At 41.8% G+C, this 12,098-nt stretch overlaps 1 protein-coding gene across 2 annotated transcripts; it reads left to right on the top strand.

Moving 5' to 3' along the window:
* Positions 1-556: 556 nt before the first annotated feature.
* On the top strand, positions 557-9,191 carry tbc1d13 (TBC1 domain family, member 13). 2 transcript variants are annotated; one of them, XM_008424829.2, is made up of 13 exons: positions 557-725; positions 3,665-3,738; positions 3,812-3,852; positions 3,997-4,058; positions 4,471-4,570; positions 4,752-4,834; positions 4,905-5,064; positions 5,189-5,399; positions 5,471-5,634; positions 6,148-6,308; positions 6,384-6,441; positions 7,716-7,792; positions 7,887-9,191. In XM_008424829.2, exons 1-12 carry the CDS (start codon positions 703-705, stop codon positions 7,779-7,781), a joined length of 1,203 nt encoding a protein of 400 aa, XP_008423051.1. In that variant the 5' UTR covers positions 557-702; the 3' UTR covers positions 7,782-7,792; positions 7,887-9,191. The 2 variants fall into 2 exon arrangements, with proteins under 2 accessions (XP_008423051.1, XP_008423050.1); XM_008424828.2 differs by having other exon boundaries at positions 7,716-9,191.
* Positions 9,192-12,098: the final 2,907 nt, after the last annotated feature.

Raw genomic sequence — 12,098 nt, 5'->3', positions numbered from 1 at the left:
TTGATAGTTCATCCATGTAGATGTTAAAAAGGTAAGGGGACAGTAAGCTTCCCTGCCTTACTCCGTTACCAACTTTAAAGGAATCAGACATTGTGTTGGCCCATTTTACAAACATTGATTGATGACCATACCAGTAGACCAGAATTCTAATTAGATATTTGGGTCCATCTCTGCTTTCTAACTTGCCAAACAGTTTTTGGTGATTCACACGATCAAATGCTTTAGAGGCATCAATAAAACACATAAATACTGTAGTGTTGTGCAAAAATACACATGTCTGTGCCATGTTTGGGTTTAAAACCGAATTGATTATCGGAGGTCAAGAGAAACTCTTCCAGCCTATTTAAAAGGACTCTTTCTAAAACTTTCGACAAAAACTACTAGCTAAAGCTATGGGTCGGTAATTCTCCAAAGAGCTAATCTTACCTGCTTTATCTTTAATAATTGGTACCAGAATGACAGATAACATTGAATTACGGTGTGAATGCGGCGTCAAAAAAACAACAAAAAGAAAAACAAACAAACAAAAAAAAAAAACTGAATGCGGCGTCACGTGGTTGTTTGTCCCTCGCCGCTCTCCGTAGCTCTGCTTGCTGGCTGAGAAGGCGGAAGTTCCCCGCACACTAACTTCCCCCAAGTCCCAGTGATTCATTCCCGTTTGTGGGAGAAAGGCCGAAAGGGAAGCAGCGTCACCTGCCAGACATGTCTACTGCCTACAAGAACAGGTGAGTTCTCCTCCTCAGGTGAGACTCGGAGCCAGCAGGGAGAGAAATCAGTTAGCTGGAGCTAACAGCCGCCGCTAACCAAACAAAGGCTAACTTCACGTTCAACACGCGGTTCATTTGACCTGATCCGGTATTAGTACAGCAGACTTTTAGATTGTCTCGTTTTAAGCAATTTAATGTTTATAAAACGCTTTTCACAGTTTGAGTCGGTTAGCTTTGTTTGTTTAGCCACGTTAGCTCCCTGTTAGCAGGTCAGCTGACTGCTTCGGCGGCTGACGTCATCAGAAAGGACCAAGCAGCTGCTGAAAAACACAAACAGTCCCGGGAGATGTCTCTCTCTGTCAGGACGTCCATTGTTGGTCAAAGCTGACGGCTCGTCTGGACTCCTTTATCCAATCAGTACCAATATTAACAAAGTAAACTTTAACTTTACATGGAAGAAGAAAAATATTCCAATGAATAAAGTTGAAAAAGGTGGAACATCTTTAAACAATTCATTCAAAATTAAGTATTTAAAAAGCTTTCTAAAAAAAAAAAAACTATTCCCATTTACAACTTTGATAAAATACCCCTAGAATTATCTCTGTTTCATGAATAAATGCTGTTAAGCTGGTCACTTTTGTACAAACACAGTTTTTCTCCTCGTAAATATTATATCTGGAATAATGAAGACATCCATCCATCCATCCATTTTCTAACACCTGGTCCCTCAGTGGGGTCAGGAGGTGCTGGTTCCTCTCCAGCTACCGTTTCAGGCGAGAGGCGGGGTCACCTGGACGGGTCACCTGGACAGGTCACCTGGACAGGTCACCAGTCTGTCTCAGGGCAACACAGAGACACACATTCACACCTAGGGGCAATTTAGACAGACCAGTTAACCTGACAGTCATGTTTCTGGACTGTGGGAGGAAACCGGAGTACCTGGAGAAAACCCACCATGCACAGGGAGAACATGGAGACTCCATGCAGAAAGACCGGGAATCGAACCCAGAACCTTCTTGCTGCAAGGCAACAGCTCTACCACTTCACCACTGTGCAGCCCATATATAATATATAATGAAGACATTAAATATAAGACAATATTTTATAGAAAATGGTTTGACAGAGGAATATTATTAAACCCAAATGGTCTTTTATTGTCTTGTTCTGACTTTATGTTACTTTTTCAATTTCCTGTTGCTCCTAAATAATATGCTGTGGTGTTTGAAAGGATCCTTAGCGCGTCATTAAAGCTTTGATCATCTTTACCTCCAGATCAAATTCACTCAGTGCCAAGTTTTGATCCAAACTCCATTTATATTGATTATAATTGTCCTTTTTATAAGCAAGAAAACAACCAACAAAATGTTAAATATTCTATTCAGAGATGTTGTTTTTTCACCAGCTTGTATATTTTATTGGTCCAACATTTTTGAAAATATAAATTGGAAGTGGACTTGGTAACTCCTAAAAAACAACTTAATAAATAATAAAGTGAGAGAAATTTCTTATAAAATTATTCCTAATGTTAAAACATTTTGGATAAAAAGATATAAATGGGATCTGGACCCTACGTGTACTTTCTGTAAAATTAATGAAGAAAAGCTTGTTCATCTTTTTTGGGATTGTAATTACGCCAAAACAATTGGCGTAATTATTCTGGACATATTCTGTCCAGAATATGTCCATATTCTGGACATATTCTGTCCAGAATATGGACATATTCTGGACAGAATATGTCCATATTCCATATAATATCTCCATGTCCATATATGGACATATTCTGGACAGAATATGTCCATATTCTGGACAAATATGTCCAGAATATGGACATATTTGTCCATATATGGACATTTTATATCCATATATGTCCATATTCTGGAGATATTATATGGACATATCTCCAGAATCCTCGAATCCTTAAAACTGAGCTCGAATGCTAAAGCCATGACTGCCCTTAAAGAACCACATATATGGACATATTCTGTCCATATTCTGGACATATTTGTCCAGAATATGGACAAATATGTCCATATTCTGTACATATTTGTCCAGAATATGTCCATATATGGACAAATATGTCCAGAATATGGACATATTTGTCCATATATGGACATATTCTGTCCATATTCTGGACAAATATGTCCAGAATATGGACATATTCCGGACATATTTGTCCATATTCTGGACAAATATGTCAATTTTCTTTCACCAAAAAAAAAATCTCAATATTTAACAAATAAGGATGTTTTGTTTGGAATGGAGAAATGTAAACTTGCCAAAAAGCAATTTTTATATGTTAACTTTCTTATCATCTATGGTAAATATCATATTCACACCTCCAAGTATTTACAGCAAAAGCCTAATTTCCAGGTCTTATTATCTTCTATTAATATCTCTATCGAATCCTTAAAACTGAGCTCGAATGCTAAAGCCATATCTGCCCTTAAAGAACCGCGAGCAACCATCTGATTTTGACTTTGTAAATTAATTGTTTTATGCTCTGTAAAGCCCTTGGATGTGTTTGTAACTACTAGTGTTCCATACTGTTCCTGTATGTTGCTTGTTTTGCATTAAAAAATTAAAAACAAACATAAACAGCTGCATAAAAAAATGGATACTTTATCTGCTGGGCGAGCATTAAATCTTTTTTTTTTTTTATCTCCTTCCTGGTGGTTTTCATTTCATCTTTTAACTTCATCCAGGATGAAGAATTACAACATTTTAAACTTTTAAACTTTTTTCTTACATCAGAAACTTTCCTTTAGTTTGTTCAGGAATAATTTCAGGTTATTTTAAAACAGATTTCTGAAGAGTCATGCTTAATAGATTACCGATACAATGTTGTCAGAATGACCATCCGTCCATCCTGAACTCTGACCTCAGATTGTGCGGTCGCCGTGGTAACGGAGTGTCTCTGTTTCTCATCCGGTGCAATAACTTCCTCCACGTTTCTTCAGGATCCAAGAGTTCAAATCGGCGCTGGGGGAGGAAAGCATCAACCTGACGACGCTGAGGGAGCTGAGCTTCAGCGGTAACCTTTGACCTCCAGCCAGTGGGCGCTCTGCTGTGGTTGGTTCAATCTGACTCTGGTTGTTTCCCCTCAGGAATCCCTCATGAGGAAGGACTGCGTTCGCTGTGCTGGAAGGTGAGCTTCACTCACAGGAAGGTCCAGAACCGGGTTAGACACCGGTCCAGAACTTCCTGTGTCTCTGTTGTATTTATTGTAACAAGTTCTGTTTCCTGATGGAAAGTACCGGCCGTGTTCTGACCCGGTCCGTTGATCCTCCAGATTCTGCTGAACTACCTGCCTCTGGATCAGACGTTATGGGATTCCTTCCTGAAGAAGCAGAGGTAGGAGAACCGAACCGGGCCGGACTGGACGGACTTCAGGCTGTCATGCCTCTAACGGCCAGCAGGGGGCGGAGTTTAACTCCAGCGCTGTTCTCTGGTCAGAAGAAGAAGCTTCATGGAGTTTCAGATTCAGCTGATCCAGAATCTGTAGAAAATCTCCTGTTAATCAGGTTTTTGTTAGAATGATTGTTCTAATGATTGATTGATTATCAGCCAAATAATTGATCAGTAATAATCATTAGCTGCTTGTTTTATCAGCAGCCGTTCTGGTTCTGTGTCCTGTTTCATAACGGACCTGGAGGTCTGTTTCATCTGCTGAAGCAGAACCTCCTCTTCCTGTCAGTCAGGAGTAAACCTCCGGTCCAATCAGGTCCGGTCCGGTCCGGTCCAATCCTCTGTCCTGTCTCCACAGAGAGGTTTACTCCCAGTTCCTCAGAGAGATGATCATCCAGCCCGGTATCGCCAAGGCCAACCTGGGCCTGTCCAGAGCCGACGTCACGCTGGAGGACCATGTGAGTACTGATCCGGTTCTGGTTCTGACTGGGCTATACAGATGGATGGTACTGCGACACCCAGATTGTATAATCAGTAGAACTGATACCAGCTGGTCCAGTTCTATCGGGTTTTGGTGGAGCGGCCCAGTCGTGTCTGTCGGAACCGGTCCAGTCAGAACCGGGTCTTTTGCTGTTGCAGCCGCTGAACCCGAACCCGGACAGCCGCTGGAACACGTACTTCAAGGACAACGAGATCCTGCTGCAGATCGACAAGGATGTGAGGTAAGAACCCAGGCCCGGTTCTGACCTGGACCGGGACTGGCTCTGATCCGGGTCAGTTCTGGTTCTGCAGGCGGCTGTACCCGGACATGGCGTTCTTCCAGCGGCCCACCGACTATCCGTGCCAGTTGATCCTGGACCCGCAGAACGAGTACGAGACGCTGCGGCGCCGCGTGGAGCAGACCACGCTGAAGGCCCAAACCGTGAACCGGAACCGGAGCGGAGTCACCAACGTGAGTCAGCAGGGGGCGCTGGTCTGACTGGGCAGAATAAAACTGGTTCTTCTCTGTCTAACTTTGATCTCCTGGTTCTGACCCGCCTGTCCTCCTGCACCCGATCTGCGGTTCTCCGGTCCAGGTCAGCTCTCCGGGGAAGTCTCTGAACCTGTACCCGTCCAATGAGTACGAGGTTCTGCCCAGCGGCAGCGAGGCGCACTGGGAGGTGGTGGAGCGGATCCTCTTCATCTACGCCAAGCTGAACCCGGGCATCGCCTACGTCCAGGGCATGAACGAGATCGTCGGCCCGATCTACTACACCTTCGCCACAGACCCCAGCAGCTCCTGGAAAGGTTCTAGCTTCTGGTTCTCTGATTCTAGTTTCCTGGTTCTGGTTCTGACGGCGCTGTGCTCCGTCCTGCAGAGCACGCCGAGGCCGACACCTTCTTCTGCTTCACCAACCTGATGTCGGAGAACCGCGACAACTTCATCAAGAGTCTGGACGACTCCCAGTGCGGCATCACCTGCAGGATGGAGAGCGTCTACGCCATGCTGCGGGACAAGGACCACGAGCTCTTCCTCAAGCTGGTAACGCACCGCCGAGGAAGAGGAGCAGACCGGAGCAGAGCCTGGAAACGCTCCGGAAAAATCTAACTTTTATAAGTTTAGTCTGTTTACATTACCGTATTTTCTGGACTATAAGGTGCACTGCTGATTTTTGAGAAAGTTTAAGGCTTTTAGGCACCTTATAATCCAGAAAATACGGTAATTTATATTTCAATGCAAAGTTTAAATAGAAATTATTTAATCAAAAATCAAAGAATTTCCAATAAATTGAGTCTTTTGCATTAATTTCTGTTAAAATCAGGGTTTCCAGTAGATTGTCAGCCTGGCGGCCTCCAGACTTTATTTGGCCCTGCCAGGCTGAGCATTGATGTTTATAACACAGACAGCAGAGACAACATAGAGTCTGTTCAGTGAAACAGCTAGAAGCTCAATGCTAACATGTTATCATGTGAACTCAGACTGAGGTCAGGGCTGTTTTCTTTGTTCACTCTCTGACCCGTTAACTGACCCGTTACCGGTTCTGGTGTCCCACAGGAGGAGCAGAACATCAAGCCTCAGTACTTCACCTTCCGCTGGCTCACCCTGCTGCTGTCCCAGGAGTTCCTGCTGCCGGACGTCATCCGGATCTGGGACTCCCTGTTCTCCGACCGGGACCGCTTCCACTTCCTGCTGCTGGTCTGCTGCGCCATGCTCATGTGAGGCTCCCAGGTTCTGGTCCCGACCCGTTACTGTAGCTGAACCCTGACCCGTCTCTCTGTCCTCCTGTCCAGACTGATCCGGGACAGCTTACTGTCCGGAGACTTCACCACCAACATGAGGCTGCTGCAGGTAGATCCACTGCTGTCGTCTGTCACTAAAACCAAATTAAAGCTTTAAAGAGCAGAAAAAACAGGAATGAACAGACAGACGTCACATGTGGGGTTCCCCAAGAATCAGTCCTGGGAAACCTCCTATTCAATATCTATATGATCCCAGTAGCTCAGGTTATACAGGAAATGAGATTAGTCACCAGGTGACCTTTGACCCCATCCAATCACCGATCAGATCCTGAGAACTGATAAATGTGTGGATGAGCCAAAACCTTCTGAACTGAAGTTATTCAAGAGAAACAATCTAGACTTATAGATCTAGACTTATAGATCTAGACTTGCAGATATAGAGTTGTAGATCTAGACTTGTAGATCTACAGTCAGAACAGCTTCAGTTCATCCATCTGGAAACCAGAGATCAGGCTGACCTCTGATGTGAACATTCAGAGCCACATAAAGACGGTTTTAAAATCAGCCTTCTATCAGCTGGAAAACATTTCCAAGATTAAAGATCTGCTGTTGTCATGGCAACCTTCCAAACCTCTCAGATCTTCTTGTTCTGGTTCCGGTTCTGGTTCTGCTCTGCAATCAGAACCAAACCTGGAGAAGCAGCACTCTGCTTCTGTGCAATATAAATCTGGAAAACTAAACTGAAAAACAGCCGAAACCCTGAGTTGCTTTAAATCTAAAACCTGGTTAGTTGATTTGATTAATAACTGGAACTTTGACTGGAAATGTTCAACATTTTGATTATTATTCTTGATTATTTTGATAATACTTGATAGCATATAATCAAAATATTTAGTTTAATAATTGATTATTGCATCATAAATGACTTTGAATCACCTCTGTGCTGAAATGTTTTCTCAACAAATTCAGAACCAGGTTGGGTTTTTTCTGATCAGGATAAATTGTTTTAAGAGCTAAAACTATTTACTTTAAAGAAATGTTCCATCTGATAATTAAAAAAAAAACACAAACTACTTTATTTGTTGAATTCAAATCTTAAGGAAGTTCATTCCAGAACCAGTTCAGTTAAAAAATCCATATTCATCCAAAATGTGAATTAAATGTCAAAACCTCCCTGGATGTTCTCCTAAAGGTTTTTGTTATTTTCAGTCAATTTATTGTTTGTGTTGATTTCAAACTTTAAAATCAAACATCATCTCAGTGAAGTTTGGCTTCAGAAACGAAGCAGAAGTCAAATAAAAAGTAGATTTTCTTTGGATCAGATTCTCTTTCTCCTCCTGGTTCATTTACTGGAGCTTCTCTTTTCTAACCCTAACCCTGCAGGACTATCCGATCTCAGACGTCCACCTCATCCTGACCAAGGCCAAAGAGCTGCAGGAGAACTGCTAACCTGGATGGAGGTAGGAGGTCGGACTGAGAGCCGGGTCAAAGGTCAAACCTGCTTCATCATCCGTCTCATGGCAGCAATCCTCGTCTTCCTCACAAACTGATCAGAAAATATAGTTTCATTGACCATCTGGAGGGGAGGAGCCAAAACGATCCGGTTGCCATGACGACGGCTGGAGGAGAGTCCAGCGGATATCGCAGATCATCTGAGGCGTCGCTTCGTTTTTAATGTCAGAAACTTTTGGACTTTTATGGAACAGGAAGTGACGACATCCACTTCCTGTCAGTGTTTAACTTCTCTACAGGAGAACATCCGGTTCTGTTTCTGCTTCTCCAGGACAGATTCAGTAGAATCAGTTCCTCATCTCAACAGAACCTCCAGGATTTCTGGTCAGAGACTTTATGAAGGTCCAGAACCAGCAGCAGGTTCCAGATACTCAGAACCAGGGTTTGGACTTCGCTATGAGACCAGACGGACCGCCAGGCTGCGCGTTTCCCACCTTAGACCCGTGGTTCTGGGTCCAGTTCTAGTCAGATTCTGGGTCTGGTTTTTGGTTCCGGGTACAGACTAATACCTGGTGAAGCACAGTTCTGTCTGGTATGAATCTTCTCCAGAGCCTTACAGTTTTTCTCTTGGTGCTCAGAGAACAGATTTCAGTTCAAACCCAAGTAAACAGAAAACCTCTGGTCAGTATTGTGCAAAAGTTTTAAACCACCCACTTCCTGTGATCCAGACGTTCCTGAAAGCTTTAGGTGGTTTGAATCAACGGTTCTCCAGACTTCCTGAAGGTCTCAGTCCAGATTTTAGACCTACAAGAATCGGTTCTCCAGTGAAGTTTGGTGACTGACAGGTGTAAATATGCTGCAAATGCCAAAAACCTGAACGCAAACCAAAATGGCTGCAGTCACAGGAAACAGCAGGCTATTGCCTTCCACTCGATTCTCAACTCTCTTCACTGGTCAGTCTGGGATTCCTCCCATTGACTTGGATTTCTCCAAAAAAATTTCAGGCCAATCAGCGAACAGAAGAAGTTCTGAACAATGGTGTTGATTTTCTGATCTGCTTTAGAGTCATAGTCTGTTTGTAGTTCCAGTGACGGCAGCAGAGGAAGTGAAGGAAGCTGATCAATTCATGTTGGTCACACTTCCAGATATTGAATTATTAACATCCTCGTTCAGATCGGCTCTTCTCCCTTCACAGTGAAGGACGGTTGTTTACAGCGCAGACCATTTCTGGTAAACTTCATGTCGTTGAGCTGGTGCATTACAGACGTCACAGCCAAACGATAGTGATTGGATAAAATTTAAAATGTCAACAGAGGAAACGGGAAGTGATTGGTTCTAAAGAGTCCAGAACCTTTGGAGGAAGCAAAGCATAGAAACAAAGAGCTGTTTTTTTTTTTACCAGGCTAAGGAAATGAAGCAAAATGAAAAACCCTGCAAATAGTGAAAACAAAAGCAAAACTCGCTTCATAAAACAGAAATCCTCCAGACCACTTGGGGGAGTCGACCAGAAGAAAGTTGGAGAAAGAAAAAGAGGGTGTGTTTCACTTCAGACCTTTTTCAGAGTATATTACATTATTATATAACCACAGCATGTTAACATGATTATGTTACCAACTTTAGACTCCCCCTGCTGGTCAGGAGGACTTTTGTTTGCAGCTTTTGTTGTTTTTACTGTTTCCCTTCTGTTCCCATTTCCTGTGGGAGTAAGATGCGTTTGTTGATTTGCAGGCCTTTTCTGTTGCATTTTATTTTTGTGTTTTTGACTTTGCATCATTTGTTGGTTAGTAGCGCGTTAGCATCATGAGGTCACATCTAGAATCTCCTTCAGTCCAGATCAAGACTTTCTGTTGAAGTAAACTTTGATCTCTGATGTCCGCCACATGTTGAGTCGGTTTTACCTGAACAAATCGTTATGGTGCTAACTACCATTAGCCATGCTAGCTGCTACTGTTAGCCATGCTAGCTGCTAACAAGGAGTTTCTGTGGATTTAAACAGTAAAGAATCATTTTAATCATGTTTGCTCATTGGGTGGAAGCCACACTGCCGTCATGCTTTGAGTTTAGATGATTTTTCTGGATGATTTGAGTCGGAGTTTAAAACATTTCTCTGGAAATGAGTGAAAAAGCATAAAAACTGGAAAACTTGTTGATCCAAACCACTTTGAATGATTTACAGGATTAATCTGGACATTATGAGGAAATGAGGGTTTGGTTTTAGATGGAGCATTAAAAATAAAACCCAAAACTCTGCTGTTGATCATCTCATTAGAAACTGAGTGTTTATAAATGTTTCTTTAAAATCCAGGATATAAATCTGATTTTTCTCCCTCCTAAACAAAAACAAAGCAACAAAACCTTTTTTTTTTTTTTTTTTTGCCAAATAAGCCAAAAGTGATTTTATTTTCCAAACCATGGAGTCAGTGTTTGTTTTTGGTTATAAACCACCACAGTAAAGGTTTTCCTGCTTCTATGACACTAAAAGCATAATCAGATTTCCTGAAGTATCGTCTTTAAGCTCCTTCCATACGATGCATCATAACAGCGTATTAACAGGAAAATTTTTGAGCCCAACTGTACAAAATTCTGGGTATCTGCTGCAAACAGTTTCTCCAAAACACCTGCAGGATCCTGTGGATTTCAGTGCAATCTAAAACTGAGCCACTAGATGGCTCCACTTAGGCAGAACATATAAACTGTATGATCTGAACCTGATCTGGTTGGGTTTCTGACGCTCATGAAGAACGACGGCATCCCGACCGAACCGGATCAGGATGAAACCTGATTAATCATGTTGAGAAAAACTCTTAGTTTATATCCAATGAACATCTGATGTCATTGGAGCCTTTTGGATCAGAACAAATGAAGTTTACACATGGAAACCAGAATCTGTTCTGGTTCTGGTCCAGCTTTGATCCAAACTCCAGTGGCTCAGAATCTGCTGCTGGTTTTTGGGGGAAATTTGAAAGCTTTTGACATTTTTCCCTCCTGATGATCAAACCTTTCAGGAAAAGTTTCGGTAACGTCGTTGAGTTTAAATCGCCATCGGTGACGAAGCTCCACATTCAGACCAAAACGAACTGAAGGCGTTTCTAATGTGCACAAAGCTTTTTACTTTGAGGGATTGTTACTAACGACGTCCTCATCAGTTAATGTGTATTTATTTCTCCTGATGCTTTTCTGTTTGTTGAATAAAACTTGTCTTTTTGTTATTTGCATGATTTTACATTTTGTAAACTCAAATGACATTTTTTGTAATATTCTCCAGTGTTTAATATAATTGTATATAAATTGTTTTTACATGTTTGCATATGTGAATTAAAATAAACAATGACAGAAATATTTGAGTAAATGTTTTCAGGTAAATTAAGTTGTTTCCATTTTAGAGAGGGGGAACAGATTTTATCAGGTGCTTAAGATATTTTGTTCCCCCATCGTAACTTTGGCAAAAAAAGAGCAAATGTTATGAAAATGACAGGATTTCTTATTGATCATAAGGGGAATGAACACAGTAAAAGACTTTGCAGGTAAATTAATTTGTTTCCATTTTAGAGAGGCCAGACACATTTCAGGCAGCTGAAATATCCATTCTCTCCTCTTCTCCAATAACTTTGAGAAATAAAAAGCACCTGTTTCCAAATTCTCAATAATATTATGTGTGATAGCATACTAGACATTTCCTTAATCCAGTAATGTCATATTTTACATTAGAACGGGATTTACCAAAAAGTTTACACTCTGATCTTTTCAGGAAGTCTTTATTTTTTTGCCCTGCTATCGGCCAGCTTCCCTCCTCCTCCTTTATGAGAAATGAAAAATTATAAATGCACACAACGTGTTGGAAACCTGTGTTTGTTGACTGACTTTTATTTGTCAGGCTTACGAGACAAAAGCTGAAAAAAAGATCGATTCACTTCGCGTTTAAAACAACACAAAACAGCGTAAAAAGACCTCCACACAAGATCTCGTTTATTTATGCATGTATTTTTATTTTGATAGCTGCCGATTAAACTGAAAGTTACAACGTTGACATGATTATATGAGTGGTTTTACCGAGAAATCGATCAGAAGCGCCGTGAATATGGTCAGATCCGCCGGATCCACTTCTCTGGCTGCTATGCGCGCTCCGGACACAGGGGGGCAGATTTTCACAGGGGAACAGAATTTCTCACAAGACCGTTAGTGATGTGCGGATTGATACTGAAATATCGATTCTTCCGACACCAGAACTTAATTCTTTAAAATCTATTGTCAGATCCAAGGATCAATACTTTCAACACTTTAGTAATTTGAGATAATTTAGATTAACAAGAGCAA

Source organism: Poecilia reticulata, linkage group LG12 (genome assembly GCF_000633615.1).
Source record: "Poecilia reticulata strain Guanapo linkage group LG12, Guppy_female_1.0+MT, whole genome shotgun sequence".
NCBI classification, from domain to species: Eukaryota; Metazoa; Chordata; class Actinopteri; order Cyprinodontiformes; family Poeciliidae; genus Poecilia; species Poecilia reticulata.
Note: the sequence above shows the minus strand (reverse complement) of the source record. Positions and strands in the feature narration are given on the sequence as shown.

Coding starts and splice junctions, on each gene's coding strand:
- tbc1d13 (XM_008424829.2), top strand. CDS start 703: ATGTCTACTGCCTACAAGAACAG. Junction 5,065..5,188: donor ACCGGAGCGGAGTCACCAAC/GTGAGTCAGCAG, acceptor TCTCCGGTCCAG/GTCAGCTCTCCGGGGAAGTC. Junction 6,309..6,383: donor GTCTGCTGCGCCATGCTCAT/GTGAGGCTCCCA, acceptor CCTCCTGTCCAG/ACTGATCCGGGACAGCTTAC.